General features: G+C 36.8%; 1 protein-coding gene across 1 annotated transcript in view; it reads right to left on the bottom strand.

The window, feature by feature from the left end:
* The window catches only part of LOC140146390 (uncharacterized), a 57,618-nt gene extending 37,467 nt beyond the window's left edge, over positions 1–20,151 (bottom strand). Inside the window, exons 1-3 of the mRNA XM_072168225.1 lie at positions 20,051–20,151; positions 19,627–19,791; positions 12,671–12,873 (exon numbers count right to left, since the gene is read on the bottom strand). Coding sequence (XP_072024326.1) covers positions 12,671–12,873; positions 19,627–19,789 — 366 coding nt within the window. The 5' untranslated portion in view covers positions 19,790–19,791; positions 20,051–20,151. The remainder of the gene's footprint in view (positions 1–12,670; positions 12,874–19,626; positions 19,792–20,050) is intronic.
* Positions 20,152–20,756: the final 605 nt, after the last annotated feature.

Below are 20,756 nucleotides of genomic sequence, written 5' to 3'. Positions count from 1 at the left end.
AAATCATAATATTTCACTAATGGTGCACATATGATACATCATTTCATAGGTTTTTGCATGCAAGAAATTGATTTATGGCATCATTTTCATGATTATAGGTCAAATAATATATTTAAATCCAATTTCAGACCAAAAAACATCCAAAATGGCCGCCAACAGCCACCAGAAAGAAGTAAATATTGAGCTCATTGTCTCTTTCTGATTAAGATGTGTTAATGTTAGGGCCTGCTAATACAATCTTTCTTACCGAAGTGTAAAATCTGCAGTTTGACCCAACTATTAACTAAATTGTAGAAATGGAACAAATGAGGTCAAAGGTTAAATTAGAACCTTCATCTGAAAGGAGAACGGGAAAGTGTGTATGCCCTCCTAAATTACATATATGTTGACGGGATTATCAACAAAGTGATGTGAATACCAATTAAAATGTTTAACTATAGTAGGCCTATACGATTGGAGTTGGAATGTCCTGCTTGGCTTTCCTTACAAATGACTGTAACATTCGTGTGGTTACAAGCTGTCTATTACTGCTCTGCAAACAATGCAACTACACATGATTGGGTGAAAGTTGATGCAGTCAATATTCACCATTTCCAGCAATATGGTAAGTTCATTCATTTTTCTAGATATTATATTATATAGTATTGATACCAAAGAAAAAATGGGGATGAGTTATATAATCATTTTGTACTCAGTCAAAGGTAAAACCATCACCCTTGAGCAATGTTGCCCAGAGCACATGGCATGGTAGGTCATGGGCATGGTTGACTGGTGTTATGCAATGACCTAGATGCATAGGTCTGTATAAAGAGATAAGAATCAGACATCAATAATTAATACAGTTATAAATGACTATTAATATTTGAGTCATATAAATGTCAAGACTTTGTGAAAAAAGCTTAGAAGATGTAATTAAGTACTTAAGATAAATGATTTACTTAAGCTTAAAGGGTCTACTGTCTGAATACAAAACTACGGAGAGCCGGATCGGACATATGGGAAAATAAATATTTTATTAAAATAGCAAACCAATTCAAAGTTAAAGTACACAGTAAATGTTTCAAAAGAGATCACATATTTAATAGTTGTTCTTTTTATTGCTTTTCCACCCCCCCATTTGATACCAGGTCACCAAACAAAATGTTCTATAGGCCTACCTGGCACAGATGGTTATCCAGATTTATTTATTTACCATGATGTTTGGGATGATGGGTGCTCACTGCTGTTTATTTTTATATTTCCGGTCTCATGAAAATGTTAATAAACTTTGTATTTTACAGTGCCTCCTGATTTTCTGCTAGAACGAGCTGAGAATGGCAGAGAGTAGTGGTCAAAAGTCAATTCCCCTGTTGGCACCTGTGCAACTTGGAGCTGGTAATTTGGCTGACTTTGATCCGAAGAAATGTATAATATGTCAAAGAAGTGGTAAGAAAAGTGCTAAACTGACACCACCAACAGAAAGTGGACATAATAGTATGAAGCGAGCAGCAGAAATACGCAAAGACATTGTGAGCAAAAGACTGAAGCTGACAGACGGACAATCATCATCATACAAGTATCACAACACTAATAAGTGTTTCAAAACATACACTCATAAGCGTAAACTTGAAGACTTAGAACGTGCTCAATCTCAATCTCAAGAGCAGATTGATACATCAGAAACAGCAGGTACATCCTCAGCACCAATGCTCCGCCGCAGCTCAGTAACACCAAGAGAAGTGGCAAATTCACAGTTAGATCCAAAGGAAATCAAATGCACTATATGCGCAAGTGACAGGGTTCAAGTAAACCGTGAGTCTATCAGAGACAAATTCAGAATAAGTGAGCGTGAGAGAGCAGAACATTTGTTAACTGCTTCTAAGAATTTGAAGGATGAAGTGTTCTGTAGAGTTGCTGAGCTCAACAGTGCTGAGGATGTGTTTGCATCAGCCAGATATTTATGTCCATGGGATTTGTTTCAAACGTACTTGAAAAAGTATAATCAAAATGTACAATCCCAGAGTAGTGATCATGTAGGAAGACCCAATCCACCCATCAATCCAACATTCTTTTTAAAGAAGGATTTATTCTTGCAGGTCTTGGAGCACATTGACCCTCTACTGCAAGCAGAATGTGGTTTTCCTGTTAGTGATATAGTAGATTGTATGTATCTATTAGATGACACAATAGATTTCGAAATATACAATAGAGATGTGAAAAAGTTACTTGTGGACCACTATGGGGAGAGTATCCAATTTGCTCCAAATCCTCGGCCAAATGAATCAGAATTGTTCTTTTCCGCCAGTATCACAGCTGCTGATTTAGCAGTGAAGATAAAAAATCTTGACACTCTCAAGCATGTCGGTGAAATATTAAACAAAGCGGCAAAGAATGTAGATTATGGTTTGGAAGACAAATTCTGTGATGCCGAGGAATTGAAGCATTCCTGGGAAAAAACTCCAATGCCTGAAGAATGGTTGACATTCTATTCTGCTCTGTATGGTATTCCCAAATCACTTATGGCTAAAATAGAAATGATGCAAATGTCAAAAGAAGTAGAAGATGAAGAATGGGTAGGTGACGACAATGATGATGACATGCTTGATGGCAAAGATATATGGTCTGCAAATAATCGGCACTCACAGCTAAATTTCCATTTCCAGATGGTATATTACCACATCCACCATGGAAAGAGAAGAACCCCCCTCCACACCATGCTAGGGCAGTACATATACGGGAAGACACGAAGCAGAGAAATTATCACAACACTTAACAGGGTGGGGGTCTCAACTAGTTATAATGAGGTAAAGAGATCAAGAAATCTCTTATGTTCATATACAATCCAGTCTTCCGAGGTCATTCCCATTCCAAGTCACTTCTCTGAAGATGGGTGGGCATTTGGAGCCCTTGACAATGAAGACTTTGACGACAAGTCGTCACTGTCGGGCACAAAAAGCAAACATTACACAGCACAGGTGCTATACCAGGAGACTACTCAAGGCTCAAACTCCAAACCATCCGTATCAAGCACTAATCTGTCAAAGTTTGCAAATCCCTCAAAGGAAAAACTTCCCTGTCAAGTTGTGCCACCTCATTTCAAACCTGCAGTGAGGCCTACATTGCCACCCAACTTCCCATTGGTAGAAAATACTCATCTAGACATTTTGTCAGATGCTGAGAAAGCTCTTGAACAAGCAGATAATTCTGAGTTCCTTATATCCTTCATTCGTTGTGGACTCCCACATTCAGCTCCTGCCTGTGGTGAGTTACCCCCGTGGGGTGGTATTCATGCCCTGATCACCACGGCTAATGTACCCTTGATGAGAGTTGGTTTCCTCCCTGTTATCCCTTCCCCGGTAACAGAATATGCCACTGTCCGGAAGGCCCTAACCAACTTCCAGGAGTGTCGTCAACAGTTGAATCAAGAAGCTATGGCTATCGTCTCTGATGAGGGTGTCTATCACATTGCCGTTGATATACTCATGAATGAGCCTGGTACTTTTGATGACTTGTTTCCGATGTTGGGAATGTTTCACTTTGCTAAGGTACTCTTACGATGTGCAGGAAGGTATTTAAGTGGCAGTGGTATGGTTGATGCTCTTATTGAAAGTGAAGTGTTTGGACCAAAGACTATCTCGACGGTGCTTTCTGGAGGTCATTATGTTAGGGCACTCAAAGGAATGTTGATTGTGTCTGAGGCCCTTGAGTCTCTGATGTGGAAAGCCTTCTGGGAATCAAATGGAGCTACATTTGATACCTTTGTTCAGTCAGCAATTGATCTCAAGGACATGTTGCAAAAGAAAAATCGTGCTGAGTGTGTCATGAAGTTTGAGCAGGTTTCCGCTACTGCTGATACTCTTCGTCGGCAGTTTGATGCCTTTACCCAAGAGTGTGAGCAGAAGTCAGAACTATGCAAGTACTTCAAGAACTTTCGCAAGATTGTGTCAATCATCAAGCAGCTGATTGTTGCAGACCGGGATGGGAACTGGCCATTGCACGTTGGAACAGTCAAGGCTTCCATGAAAATCTTACGTGAGTTTGACGCTATCAATTATCTGCGATATGGGTCATGGTACTTGGAGAGAATCCAGGTTCTAGAGCTTACCTACCCCACTCTGTACCGCCGATTCTGTATGGGCCATTTTGTTGTCAAGGACCGAGCTGGTGCAGTATTTGCTGCGGTGTCAGGGGACATGAAGTTGGAGCAGTCCCAGAACAGATTTTCCCAGGGACCAGGTGGACATGTCATTGTTGGAAGTTCTGGTGACGCTGCTGTCGTTGCAGAGTTTGGACTTCTGTTTCATGAGATCTTGGCAATCTCCAACCTTCTCCAACTCCTGACCACTGCAAAACAGATGGACCATTTAGAAACATCGATATAACATGAACTTGGGGGACGCAAGGGGCTAATCTTTGACCAGAATGTGGCGCGGCTGTTGGACTTTCTGAATGCGCGGGAAAATCCCTTCATCATCTCTGCACCAAATGTGACACTCTACAACTTTGTCACAAAGGAAATCGTCGCCGAAAGCATCAAGACTAGAATCCTGGACGTGTTGGAAAGTGGAGAAGCTGCTTATCAAGCATTTCGAAATGAGCGGTATGTTGCCAAATCCAAGAAGCTGAGTGATACTATTTCGAAAGTCAGTCTCCCAGCTCTCGAGTCACAGGGGACAAAGAAACCTACCTCAGATGTGACCAAGCACAATACATCTCCAAAGGCCATAGCATCGGCACAGAGGGATATGGAGATTGTAGCACTCCGGGGACTTCCACCTGAAGAGATATATGCACATGACCTGCTGCCATCTTGTCCACTCTTCTCTGGTGATTATACAACCAAACCAGACAAGTCCCAGTTGGTTGGTGAGCTAGAGAATAGTCTCAGTCCTGATGACTACAAGTATACCCATGATGAGGCTCAAACAACACATGTGGTGATTGACTTCATGTCGAAGATACGGCAATTTCCCAGTTCCCTCTTCAACAACTTTGGGGAACTGATTCAGGAAGTTCTGAAGAGCAGTCACCGCATTTGTCCATCATCGTTGACCCACCTGGTGTTTGATAGCTATCGAGAGCTCAGCATCAAGGAAGGGGAGAGGCCCAGAAGAGCTGGTGAGACGAGACCTATTGAGCTTGTGCGTGTAGATGAAGAAGTGCCCATTCCCCAACAGATGGAGAAATTTTGGGCTTCAAGCACCAACAAAGAAAATCTGCAGCTGGTTGCACGAGTAGTGGGAGAAAGGGACTTAGAGGATGTGATGGTCAGTGGTATGGTGATAAACGAAGAGTGTTTACCAGCTAGATTGAAGACAAGTCGATCACCTGCAGCAGAAGTGCCATCTCTTTGCAATTGGCAGGAAGAGGCTGACAGCCGCATCATACCCCATGTGAATTGGGCAGTTGATAGAGGTTGTGATGTTGTTGTGGTTGTATCAAATGACACCGATACTCTCATCCTCCTCCTTCACTACATCGCCGTGTTTATGGAGAATGGCCTTCAGCAGCTGTGGGTTCAGTTTGGGACTGGGGAAAAGAAAAGAATGATCCCAATCCACACACTGTACCACAAGCTTGGGAAGGACCTCTGTCGTGCACTTGTCAAGATACATATCTTGACTGGTGACGATGCCCTGAGCAAGATCGGGACTAAACACGCTGCACTGGCCTGCAATCCAACAAGGTTCTTATGTAGCTTCGGGGAGTCCCCCATACTATCTGATGCCGACCTACAACAGGCAGAGCAGTACCTTGTTGGTGTTTGGGCTGGTGCAAGAAGCAAGCCCACTGCCACAACATTTGACCAATACAGGCTTGAAGTGCACAAACATTCAGTTGTGCCACTTGAGAGTTTGCCCCCAACATCCAGCGTCATCCAAGCTCACTTGAGAAGGGCTTTCTATGTGGTACGGAATGCCGTCAGCCTTCTCTCTACACCTGAAGGTCAGGACACAGAGTTATATCCTACTCACTATGTTTGGAGCAACCAAGCTGGCATACTCTTGCCCCTTAAAGCCCTAAACCCGCTCCCTGCTAGACTCCTAACCCTCTGTAGCTGTGCTGGAAAGTGCAATGGCCATCGTTGTTCCTGCTGCTACGCAGGTGTGATGTGTACGATATATTGCCACAAGAAGATAAAGGAGCCTAAATGCATTAATAAGTAACAACAAAATCCTGACATTTACTGTGTTTTAATTTTACCTGTTTATCAATCATAGGTATGTGAAAGTACACAACTATGAACTTTATGTCCATCATGATAATGCTCATTCATGTAACTTTTTGTTCAATTGTGATTCTTTTCAAAAGAAGGCACTGAATAGGACAGTTATTTCTCTCTATGATATAGCCCTATAGTTTGGGTATGTTTAAAAGAACATCATTGTATCATCAGAATTTTGCTGGAATACTAGGCCTATACCATGTATTAAAGTTTTTAAAGAGCCTTGTAGAGTTGGTTCCGTAGCACATGTATGTACCCTTATGCAAAAATCTGAGTACAGGTAATAAAATGCAAATGCAAGGTATATGATCTTGATGATTATAGACTTATTATTTATTGTCTCCAATGATATATTGTGCCGTTAGTTTAATATGCTAATGGCTGGTTCCTGATATCCTCATATTTGTGAGGTCCTGAAATATCAGAAGCCAGCAATATAGGCCCATAACAATGTATTTTAGCAGAAAGTTTAGCAGACATTTTACAGATGTGACGAAGGCAACAAACGAATATTTGATCAAGAATCCGCTTGCCATTTTTGAAATTTAACCCTAAAAGTCAAATTTAAATGTTAATATGACCTTAAATCATAAATATGATGTCAGAAATGGGTTCCTTGTATGCAAAAACCTATGGAACGATGTATTACACATGAATATTAAGTGAAATCTAAAATTTAAAATTTTCAAAATGGCCGCCGGCGGCCATCTTGGATTTCTCGAATTCGCAACCGCTTTCGCAAAAGCACCTCCGTGATTCATCAACCTCAGAGGTCCAATAACCCAAATCAAGTGTCAAAATCTCTGCCCTATCCGGTGTAGGCCGGGTCCTAGCTAGGGCCTGGACTACTTGTTCTACGAACTTATTGACCGCCCCTCGTAATATAAAACATGGGTAAAAATTGATATTTATTCATTCATTCATTCATTTATTTATTTCCACAATTCACATATAAATACAAAATACGCATTAAAATACCATCAAAGAATCATGGAGGAGATGGCCGAAAGGCCAGTAAGGCCAGAGGTAGCCATCCCCTTTAACAGAAAAGTTACCAAACAGAAAATTCAACAGCAAATAATAAAAATTAAAAACAACAAACAAACAAACAAGAAACAAAAAAAAAAAAAACTACAATGCTCGTCAATTAATCATATTTTGAAATTAAGTGTCTTTTGTACACGTTCCGGAAATGTTTCACTGAATAAGACGCTCTTAAAGATTTTTGCAATGAGTTCCATAATATAGGACCAGCTGTACGGACAGCGTGATCGGTGAAAACCCTGCTATTTTTAGTCAAGTTATAGTTATTAGCGTTTCTTGTTTGGTAATCATGAATATTAGATCGTAGGGTAAATAAACTGTCAAATAAGCTCGGTAATTCATTAATACTGTACTTATACATAAAAACTCCCAATTCTAATTTATAGGTGTCATTGTTTGTTAAAATGTTATATTTGGCAAACAAGGGGGCTGTATGACTTCTGTAATGACTACTGGCAACTGTCCGTATCGCCCATTTTTGGAGTTTCACAATTTTATCCAAATATGTTTTACATGTGTTTCCCCAAATTAATATTCCATAGTTCAAATAAGGTTGAATAAAGGTACAATATAGAGTATAAAGAATGCGATCTGGTACAAAGAATTTGAGTTTGTTCATTACACCAATATTCCTTGAAATAGTTTTTGCTATACAGTTAATATGACACCTCCATGTTAAGTTTTCGTCTATGAGTACTCCCAGGAATTTGGTATTATCTACCCTTTCTAGAACGATTTCGTCTAAAATTATCTTAACATCTACATTACAGACAGTTGTTGTTGAATCAATATTTATCCAATTCTTGGACGTCATATGTGGTGTTCCCAGAATCATATAATTGGTTTTACTGGCATTTACTGATAATTTGTTTGCTCTGAACCAATTACTGACTTCCTTTAGTTCATTGTTAATTAACCAAAATTTGCTTCTTATATCTTTATGCGAGTATAGTATTGTGGTGTCGTCTGCAAACAGAATAAAGCTAAGTACGTTAGATGTGTTAACAATATCGTTTATATAAAGTATAAATAGTAGAGGTCCCAATATGGAACCTTGAGGGACACCGCATATGATATCTTTCATTTTGGATTCACACGAGTTATAATATACATATTGTTTCCTGTTACTTAAGTAATTCCTAAACCAGTCCAGTACAATGCCTCGGAATCCGTAGTGTTCTAATTTGTGGGCTAATATGTTATGGTCTATAGTATCAAAAGCCTTTGAAAGGTCTAAAAATACTCCAATAGTAGTTTCATCTTTTTCTACCGCATTATTAATTTTATCCACTAAATGTATAATGGCCATATAAGTAGAGTGATTGCTGCGGAAGCCAAATTGATTATCATTAAGTATTTTATGACTGTCAATATAAGCAATACATCTATTAAAAACCAATCTTTCAAGTATCTTTGAAAAACAAGGCAATACCGATACTGGGCGATAATTCGAAAACACTTCAGCGTCTTCTTTTTTGTAGATTGGTATTACCTTTGCTACTTTTAATTTTTGAGGGACAATACCTGTTGTGATAGAAAGATTGAAAATTGAGGCAAGTGGCTTTACAATTTCGTTTGCTACCCTTTTGATAATGAAGTTTCCAATATTATCGCAACCAGCACTTTTGTTCTGATTGAATTTATCTATGATTTTAATAATTTCTGGTTCTATAATAGGTTTCATATACATGCTACTAGATACGGGATTATCTAGATAATCAAAATAGTCTTTTCCCGATTTATGAATATTTGCTGCAAGTTTCGGACCTATGTTCACAAAATATTTATTAAAATGATCACATATTTCTTGGGGATCTAAAATAGTAGCAGTATTGTCATTATTGTCCGTCTTAAATTTATTCTTAGTTTGCTGATTTTTACCACGTCCAATAATACTATTAATTGTTTTCCACGTCTGTTTCATATTATTTTTTGCCCGTTCAAATTTGGTAAAAAATAGTTTCTTTTAGATTTGCGTATCAAACCATGCAGTTTATTCCTATAGGTTTTAAATTTTGGAGGCATTCCGTATTTGGATTCTGCAAATACTGTTTATATAAAGAATTTTTCATATTTATACAACGTAAAAGCCCTTTAGTTATCCACGGTGATCTTGGGTCTTTTTTTCTTTTACTTGAACATTTCTTCAATGGTACACATTCATCATATACATTGTTAAATATTTCAATAAACTTGTTATAATCATCATTTGCATTATCATTATCAAGACATTCTTGCCATTTAACATTAGCCAATTTGTTCTTTAACTTATTAATATTGTAGTTATTGTGTACTCTTTTGTATGTTGCCTTTTTACACGGAATATCTGATACATCTAGATTTGTAGACAAGATAGTAGGGAAATGGTCACTTATATCAGTAACTAAAATAGCAGATTGTACAATATTTTCATTATTCGTTAATATGTTATCGATTAATGTAGCAGATGTTTCTGTTATTCTGGTCGGTTTGTAAATAGTTGGCATTAAGGAATAAGAGTAAATTAAATCTAAGTAGTCATGAATAGGTTTTTCATTTTCCACTTTCAGGAGATCTATATTGAAGTCACCCATAACGTAGGCTAACTTTTTTTTTTTTTTTTTTTTTTGAAAGACAGGGTCTATATCTAATATAAATTCGTTTATCGCTGTATGAGCTCTGTACACCACACCAACAATAATATTGCGACTTTTTACATTTTCTATTTCAATGAAACATGACTCATAATTTGATGTTGCCTTACTCAAATCTTTACGTAGCTTATAAGTAAGTTTGTCGGAAATGTACATACCTGCGCCACCTTTCTCTTTTCCGACTCTATTAGTATATTCAAAATTATATCCAGGGATTTTGTAAAAGTCATGTGGTTTATCTTTCAAGTGTGTTTCAGAAATGCCTATAATGGTGAAATCATGGTTAACAGATTTAACACATTCATTCATTTTATCGAAATTTTTAGACATGCTTCTAATATTAATGTTCATAAAATTTAATTTGCCCTCCTTAAGGAATGAACATTGACTAGGTGTGGTATAATTACATTCATGATTACAACTAACATTAGCAACATCATCTTTGTCTCTAGAATTACTTCCAAATTGCAATGGATTAAAAATCATATCATCATATTTCTTAAGGTCTATATTTGGAATATGTGTTTCATTAATGAGTTGAGATATATCTGTGTTATTATCATCATCAATACTAGTATTTTCTTCTACCAATTGAATACATTTATTACATGTCCATTCATTACATTTCAGGCGTCGAATTTCATTCGGTTTTAGATTAGTACATTTTTGTGAACAAATCCCTTGCAATTTCTACATGTTATATTTTTATGACAATCTTTTACTATTTTTGAGCACGAAACACAGATATCTTTACATACAACAGACATACAATTATATAAATATCAATAATCTAAAAACAAACACCTGAAAAGAAACACTTCTTTCAAAATATAAGCGTTGTACCAAATGATAAGAAGTTTCTTTTAAGCAGATTTAATGATCAACCAGTCACTGCAGCATGTTATATAATATCATTATACATATTATTAGAGGTTCAACATAGGCCAATTAAACATTTAAACACAATATTAATAATAATAAAATCAAGATGAACAGCGAGACTGGTTTAACAGCAACCAGAATAATCATATTGATTTGATCAAATATTCAATCCGTTTCACTATTGATGTGACTTGCAGACTTGAATTATATTGATAAGAGTTTTGCACAAATTGCTGCATTCAAGATTTCAGTATTACATTGATTTGGTCAAAGATTTAATCAATTATCGATATGACTCGCTTATTGGTAAAAGTTTTCACACATTGCTGCAGTTCAGTATCAACCTTGCATAATAAGTAAATTATTGAATTGTAATAATGGAAGTTCAATACTTTTCAAGTAGTAAGTGAAAGAAGAGAAAACAGCATGGAAAATATTGAACAAAGACATACTATGATTCTTACAAAATGTACATTTTGCATCAAGCTGTACTTGAGCAAATAGATCATACACAAAAAATTACAATTTCTATGTACAATCATTTATTGAATGAAAAGTCTACTCTGCCGGCATTTCTCCATAGAGATGAATAATGTTCTGAATGTCCGACATAGATCTCATGATGTAGCGTGTTGGTCTACCAAGCTGCATAAGAACATAGATATTGCCTTCCCATGACCAAGCAGACTAAAGCAGTGTAAAGAAACACCTGATGAGCTATCACATCAATTCATGCATGCACGATCGATACTAGTCATTAGGCTTCTTAGACCAAAGGTTTGCTAGTCCGAAGATGTAATTTACCATTCGCTAGTCCGAATTCTAAAGAAGGTTCGCTAGTTCGAATATCGGGTTCTCTGATCAGAGGGTTCGCTAGTCCGAATAATGAATAAGGTTCTCTAGACCGATTATAGAATAAGGCTCGCTAACCCTAACCCTTCACCCTAACACTAACCCTTATTTTATATTCGGACTAGAGAACCTTCGGATTAGCGAACTTAATTGTTTTTCGGACTAGCGACCCTTCGAACCACGGATTACCGACCCTTCGGAGTAGCGACCATTTTCGGACTAGAGAGAAGTCACGGATTCAATAGATTAGAGCCATGCAAAGCATTTAGATCAACAGCCTCACAACATACTGCAGTTACTGTCCGTTTTCCTATACATAATACACAGTGCTCTTTCCCATTGACGCGTGACCTCTACAAATAGCCTACGTTAAAAGTATGGGGATATGCCTAGTTAACGTCGCTGTGTTAATTTTTAGTTAATTTAGATGTTTGGAAATATTCGCACTTTGGTGTTTTAGTTAATGTTATAGGTAATAGTACATTGCCTAGTTAACGTCGATGTGTGAAAAATAACCGGCCAATATTAAAAGTACTCTTCTAAAATTCTAGACAATATAGCTTTGTAACATGTCCTAAATTTTTAGCTAATTTAGATGTTTGGAAATATTCGCACTTTGGTGTTTTAGGAAGGATATGTAAACGACAGATAACACCAAAAAATATGAAGAAATTATTTCCAAACCGTGTTAAATCTGCAAACCACCATGTTTCTCATTTTCAAGAACGCTGGTTAACAATAAGCACGTATTGTCTCATTTCGTAAACAAAGACCACACACAATTGTTCTCTAGCGCTCGCTTTATAATCGTTCACCCAACTGAAACTATAATCCCAGCGCATTGCTCCATTGTACGTGTAAAAGCAGAAACATATGATGTGTGTATTTAACCAGAGAAGATATGATTTAATCAGTTGAGCTGTTTTCAATGAGTGTTATCTTGGTTTAATAGCTTTTAATGGGGTTTAAGTCCTGCAAAGGTCGAATTGAATTCTACTGTAGACATGACTGCATCATGATTCTAACGTCCGTCGATGGTCATGTATATACTTACCATTCCTTGACAGGTGATAAGCATCTTTTTAATCACAGAAAGTCTATGATGATATGCCAATCGATGAAATTCTCCGATGATTTCGAAATTCTCCAGACCATCGTCACAGTTTTTCACCAAAGTATAGCTGCATACTCCATGATATTCGAATTTCACACAATCAAAGGTGTTGATGTGAGGATCACCAGACGCCACACATGTATCTATATATATAAGTGGATTATAAAAACAGTAGCGTAATCAGTGCGGGAGCGGTGCGGGTGGCTTAATTTAATTTTGCGCACAACGTCACCATCAGGTCAATAATTACATTTGTTCAGACGGAATCACGTAGAAATGTAAACGCACCATCAAGCAAATGCAATTACAAATAAACTGGATTAATAAAATCAAATCTAGAGATATCTTTCCATTCCATTTAATGACAGACCGCACGCATTTGAATTCATACAATACATATAAGAGCTGATGATTTGAAAAGACCGCCGCTTGACGACAATTTTTTCACAGTATGTTGCAGCGTTAAAGTATTTCTGGTACTCATTCCTAGCTATAAGCCTAATGAGCTCCGAGTTACGCATGGTGGTGTTATATTCTTTTGATATAATTATATTGTCAAACAGCTGGATGCATCACATTATTATCGGTGAATTGAAAAACGTTTCGGTGGAATTGCCGTTAAATATAATGTGTTGAAAGAAAACGATAATCGTATCTTAGTTAATTGAACTTCCAGTAGGTAATTAAAAAAAAAAACTGACAGAAACTTCGATTTGTATTCTGTTGGGTAATATTACTCATATGAGCATGCGCAGATCGTAAAAACGTGTCATTTCAGCTAATGAATGGAAACGTTGTGGTATCTCATATCGTTCATGTGATGTGCTTAGCCTGAGTCGCTTCGCTTGGCCTATCTCCAAATCACCATCACCATCAGTAAAAGAAAATCACCTTGCGCAGCTGTATTTAAACAGCTGCGCATGGTGATGGATTCAACCTACCATCCCAGCAATTTTTGACAAGAAGATATAGGGACGATGATGATGATGATGACGCTGTGCCGCTGTGCCTGTAACCGTTAGGTTGAACGCGTTTGTTTTTTTGTTTTTTTTTTCGATGGGGTTGAATGAAGGGGATTAGATTTTCATGTGCTGCTCAGATTTACTTTTACAATTTGGTAAAATCTAAATACAAGTAGGGGTCATCAGTATCATTGTTATTAAATAGTATTATTATTGAAGCATATATATATATATATATATATGTATTTGATATCAAATACTCTTGAAGCGTCATGTCACATAACAGTATCATATTTCAGAGACGTCTCATAACTCACATACTCCCTAGTTACACAACCCAGTCGTAAACGATATTTAGTTATTTTGGTGAACGTGCCAGCGCAGTGGGAATAATTTTGTGAGTAGGCCTTATCAGGGTTGTAGCTAGCCCAAGTTAAGTGCCTACTAATTTTACTCTCCAATTCATGAATTAGAGGGCAGGCTCAGGTACTCTTGGGATTTTTTTTACTTCAAAGCATATTATTTTGGCCATTGTAATCTAAGTGTGTTCTGTGATTTGTCAGAATTTGGACAGATAGATATAATTTTTGCACAGGTAGATATTTGCTAAACATAGGAAGGCTTATTCTAATACACTCAGCTTCATTCTGATGTGCAGCATCGAGTGCCCAGCTGTCAACAAAGCTCGACGTATGAGATATCACAGACCCCCGTGTGTGAAATGCTATGAGAGAGGAATCATGGGGACTTAAGTTGAGATTGCCCGCGTACCGACTGTGAACTCAAGTAGTACAGTCATGTGGTAAGACTCTGGACCGGCGGGTACACCTTGGTCTGGGGCGGACATTTTAAAAATGAATTTAGAAGAGCATCACTTGCATTACAATCCAGATGTTAAATCTACATCATATGCAAAATTTCAGGAAATTCGCACGAGTCCGTTTTATTTTAGGGGAGGCCATTTGTCTATAACTGGTCTTTACATGTAGCCCTATGGAGAGAGTGCCCGTTGAGGGCGCTATAAGCCCTATTTTAGGAACAAAAATGTGATTAAAAAAAACGGACTCGTGCGAATTGTCTAAAATTTTCAGAGTATGTAATATGAACATGTAGAAATATAATCAAGTAGTTGCCCTACCTGCTCTTCTCCGAAAAAATAAAAAGTCCTATACCTCAATGATAATGAAACCTAGGTGGATAATCCAGCGACCGGGGTTCAATCCCCGCTGGGTCCTGATTTTTTCTCTCTCAATATTTTCATATGTCAGTTTGCTCGAGCCCCCAAAACGCAATTTAGTAGTATTATTAGTATTATTATTATTATTAACTATGTACAATGTAAATACTGTCCTGTTTATATTTATATTAACATTTCAGCAGGCCAACATGCTTCAACATGTATTTCATGTTCTGTTTTTTGGTAGTGAAAGGCCATATGTTGCATCTAATGGACGAGCTTGTAGTAACAAAAACATAGTAGGTAATTGGACTACACTTGTGGGCAGGTGCAGGATATGTAGCCCTTTAACCTACTTAATATTAATAGCTATCCATTAAGATTCCACATATGGCTGTAATTTGCAACAGATGTTCGTTTTTAAGTAAGGTATAGCCGCCAAACCATCTGACGTCAGTGCTTACTTCCTGACAAAACAGCAAATTAAATTACAAAACAAGAGACAAATAGGTCAGTGGTGTAAATTCGTCACACGCATTTTCAATTAGACTGGAATTGAGCATTATCGCCTCAAAATATGCCTATTGCACACCACCTTAAAAAATTGGATTCCAAATTGCAATAAATCGATACAGCACCAAGACCCTAATGATGAATAAGTTGCCCTGCAAAAATTTATCCAATGTCATATAATAAGATAAAATTAGCTGTTTCCAAGAGAAATCGCAAACACGGTTGTTTGATTTGAGCTTTTGTTAAATTTCTAACAAAACATTATCATAATGTTCAATTCTAGACCTGGACAATGCCAACAGCTATCACACTAATATACTCATATATTTTTTAGCAATTTTTAACATAGATTTAGGTTCCTATAATTAGCAAATTATTCATCTTTTTCTGTTTGTTTGTGGTAATTTTCATTCTATAAACTGTACATTTGTGTTAAAATTAAATGCGCTATTTACATATATTTTAAATACAGAATATTCGAAAATTCAAAGTTATTCCTGACATTTTATGATAAAAAGGTTTTGAAAATTATCTTGCCATCTGTCTTTATCTTTTTGATGCTCTCATACCATTAAACAAATGTCTACCCTAGTAAAGATGCAAACAATATTTAAGATAAATAGCGCCATCATTGTTTAAACAAAAGGTCAGAAGTCGATTTGCTTGTTTTGTATGGGTAAAAAGGTCAAAGTTGTTCAAATTTTTGTAAAAGTTGAGGCAATTTTTTCGCCTAGCTTAGAGGATTCTGCGATGTCTCGTTAGCATGGCAAAGATTCAAAAGAAATGTAGGATTCCTCAAAGCGCAATATCCAGAAAGTTGAGGGGGTATAGAGAAGGGCAAGTCATTTTACATTATCACGAGGCCGAGTACAAAGAAAGGTTAACATAACTAACTCTTTTTCCGTTAGGGTTTTAAAAGAGAATTATGTCGATCGTAACATATTTTTCAAGTGTAATCTGGGATTATATGACATCAATCTAGATGATTATGTAGGTTTTTAAATACTTTTAACAAAGAAAATCCCACAACCAGATGTTCTTCTGATCCTTTGTTGCTGGTAAATCAGCTTTCTAAAACAGAGTGCCACAATATGGGTTTTTTTCAGCGTATAGTGGCCATTTGGAAACAGCTCCCTTTTTGGAAAGCGGAGAACGTGGCGCATGAGGTTCCGGGTTCAATTCCCGGCGGTGGCAATTTGCTGGGATATTGCTCTTTCCATGGTTCATTTAGAATTAGGTAAATGAATCATGAGAGTACTCCGTTCTTCGGAGGGGACGTTAAGCCGTCGGTCCCGTGTGCAGAGAGCCATACCTGTACATGTATCTCGCAGCCAGTTTCGAAAAGAGTAGGGTGTTAACCCCTGACTGTTCCCAACCCGTACGTCCCGGTGTTCAAATGGACCCCATGGAAATAAGCTTCAATAGAGGCTTTCTTGGGTTATCCAGGGTTGTCAAAAACCAGAACACATCAAACCAATGGAGTATTACCAGTCCAGTCCTCGGTAGTAAAAACGTAAATAATGGGTGAGGCGCAGCCGAACCCATTATTTACGTTTTTACTGCCTTGGACACATTATTTTCGTGTAAAGGATAATGCATTACCCTTTATTTCTTAAATAATGTGTCCTCGTCAGTTTAAATAATAGCGCTTTCATTTATGGGCATTATTCGGGTATAAAGGATGTAACGTTACCCTAAAATAAAATAAACCCATAAACAAACTACAAGTGAAAAGTGCAACTTTGTTTTGCTTTGGCCACGAGTTTTGTAAATAGCTGTGAGAATGATAAAGGCTATACTATTACTGCACACATGATGTATAACTCGTCAACCTGGTTTTCAAACTTTAAGATTTCACATCACCAAATAATGTCTCTTGGACCTATATATCAATATTAAAAACAAAAAAATTGTGCAGATTTTGGGAAATATTTGTGCCAGATAATACATGTAGGCTTGAATCTGTCAAGATTGGGAAAGATTCTGGGCTTTTATTCAGATTTTTCATGTATTTCTCAAACCTGTTGCTTCTAGGTAAAATCACAAGTGCTTCTATTTTGACAATTGTGTGGAAAAAAGTGTATTGTATTCGTGGTCAAGAAGCTCGAAAATTCAATGGTCACCAATATATTTAATTTAGTTTGTTTACTTGCGTGTTTGTTTGTCTGTCAGGAAAACATCACTTTGAAAAATTGAGTCGCTTCGTAAGGTAGGTAGAGCCATTTGAATAGATGCCATTTTGTACACAAAGTAATGTATAGGGAAATTTATTACTATTGTGCACCCTCAAAGCAAGGTAATTGATCAAAGTTGTTTTTGTATTTTATGTGTACATAATCAGTGGACGCTAATTTGCCGGAGAAAATAAAGAAACACTCTGTAAATACCGTCAAAATACTTTAATAGGGCCTATTCGGAGCAGCCCCAGCTCCTTAGCTGCCGGAAATGTTCGCAATATTACAAAAACATCTCAAAAAGTAAAGAATCCCCCTTAAATAATGGCCATTATTCAAAAACGGGCTATATTGTATTACCAATCTGTAAAATGCGTTGGAATTAATTTCTGCGCATTTTGACACCTCATTTGATAGCCTAGAAAACAATAAAACAATGGTCAATTTAATGTAGTGAGTCCAGATTTGAAAGTTGCATTTACATACAATACAAAAACCCCCAGATATCACTACCAGTCTGCCGCCTGGACAACCAATTCTTTAGAAATGCTTAGTCGCGCTAAAAGTCGATCGATACATGTAAAAATCAGCACAATTCAGAGATACACCTTTTTGCTATGAAATTAATTTTCTCGGTCAAATATAAAGCAATATATTTTTTTCTTCAGTAATGTCAGTTAAAAACTTGGTGCTTGGATATACATTTTTTTAAATCCTGGTGTTAAAATTAAGCATCAAATTGTGTCTTTTAGTGTGATATTTTTGATTTTTATAGGCCTTGAATTCGCCTGCGAGCTTTTTACGGAATTCATGTTTTAGCGTCTCAAACTAACATAGTTTGCTAAGGAAAGATATTTCCCACCTCTGTAAAGCACATCGTGTGGGTCTATATGTTATAGTTTTGTCAGAATTTCCGTTTTTGTTTTACCCTATTTCCATTGATGCTCCGAAAATGTCAAACTAAGTAAAAGTAGGCAATGGTGAGTACTTTTATCTCGAGAGCAACCAGCAGAAATAGTCGATATTTCCTTTGTTGTTATCCAGGTCAATGTTTCATTGAAAGCAAATTGCCCGACCAGCGATTAAATTACCAATTGGGTGTTCTGGTTAAACATGATCAGTAGGAGCGCTATAGGTCTGGGAATTTCTTTGCTATATTGAAGTTCTGGCAACACTATAGCCATGCCGGTATTCCTATTAAACCCAGGGATATCGATCCACAATGCTAGTACTAGCCTTTAGATTTCACGTGTTGATTTAGAAATTTTTTCAGCCGACAGTGAAAGATGGTGAAATCAAAACGGAAATTCTGACAAAACTATGATATAATAGCTCACGGTGATGTGCTTTAGAAAGTTGGGGAAAATCCTTCATTAGCGAACTATATTACTTTGAAAAGCTAAAAGGTTGATCCAAGAAAAATGTCGCGGGCCGAGCTGAAGCCTATAAAAATCGAATATCTTACACTAAATGACTGAATTTCAGGCCTAAGTTTAACACCAGGATTAAAAAAAAAATCAGTATCAAGCATTATAGTTTTTCCAGCCATTTACTGAAAAAATGAAAATTATTGCTTTTCATTTGGCTAAAAAAAAAATTTTACACTGAAAAGGTGTAACTCAAAATTTTGCTCATTTCAACACCAATTTCGATCGTTTGTATTGCCTCATTAAATGACTGAGTGAGCCTTGCAGAACAAAAGAATCGGTTGTGCAGGTAGCTGACTGCTACACAGATTTCCTTCTATTACACTAAATACAAAATCAATACAATTTACTGCAACTTTCAAATCTTGGGTTACATTGATGTACGTTGTGACGTCAATATTTAGTCAATTGCTACAAATGAGGTAATCAAAATGTGCAGAAATAAATTCTGCTTCCATTTTACCGATTTTCAATACAATTGCCCGTTTTTGAATAATGGTCATTATTTAAGGGAGTTAGTTACTTTTTTTAGGTGTTTATTTGAAAGTGTTTGGCGATATAATGTAGTCATGAAAACAGAGAACATATTACACTATACTGATAATATATAAAGTAAAAAAATAAGCTAAAGAACAAACATTACCAGTACAGCCATGTTTCCTTGGCACGTTGTTCAGCGTTTCCATACCCTCTTCGCAAGGATCATTCAAGATTAGCAGCTCTTTCTTGGTTTGACCAAGTTCCCAATGTGCAAAGAATAGCAACACCGTCAGAACCACCACCTCTGTCCTCCACCTCAACGCCATGACTGAAAATAGATATGTAATAAAATGTAACGAATGTGTTTTACTAGTAAAATGAAAGTTTTAATTTGCTGGTAGACATAATAATAACATTTTGTTCAACGATTTATTCATTTCTCGATAAACAATATCAATATACTGTGCAATTTTTCGGTGCGCTAGTTTTCCTCATAACCATAGACTTCATATCAGTCTAATGATCTTAAAAGAACACCTCTTTTCCCGTTTGGAAGATATATTATACAATATGCCAAAAACACCAACCTTAAGTTATGGCTTATTGGTCGACTCCCTGCAGACTGTCAACCATATGGTAAAATACGGACATGAGTCAGTGTTTTATACCATTACCACGTGACTAAGATTATTAATACTTATGAAAAATTGTACTATCACACCGTACGTGTCTGAACCAAATTTGCAGAATATCGATTAACTATATTATACAATCACGCACTATGGTAATTAGTATCACATATAGCATTTAAACCAATTACTCAGTTTAGCGATATTCGAAACCCGATTTTTCACTTTTGAAATATCAATTGGATTTTTTAGGCATGCCGTATGTATTTACTACCTCATGAATAGAATGGTTGGGCTAAAAATAGAAAGGACTTTTTTCCTGACAAATTTCAGAGTCACATGCAGATATGACGTGTTTTCTATCACTATTTTAAGGTATTGATAAACATTCTCCCAATTCCATCTGCCATATATCGACTCTTGCTCCTTAACTTGTTTAAAGCAAAACCTCTTATGTAAACTATTCCAAGGAACTTATAAACTATACCGGGAATTGTCAGTCACGCTTGGTCGCACAAATTCCCGCGTCCATAGGTGGTATATCATGTCTATGAGCTCAATTGACATAGGTGCCATTTTGTTTCCTACATAATATTATTCCCGTGTTGTAATACTTGGATATAAAAACACATTTGTCAACATATTTACCATTTGAATTTTTAAG

The sequence above is a fragment of the Amphiura filiformis genome, chromosome 2 (genome assembly GCF_039555335.1).
Source record: "Amphiura filiformis chromosome 2, Afil_fr2py, whole genome shotgun sequence".
Taxonomy (NCBI): domain Eukaryota; kingdom Metazoa; phylum Echinodermata; class Ophiuroidea; order Amphilepidida; family Amphiuridae; genus Amphiura; species Amphiura filiformis.
Note: the sequence above shows the minus strand (reverse complement) of the source record. Positions and strands in the feature narration are given on the sequence as shown.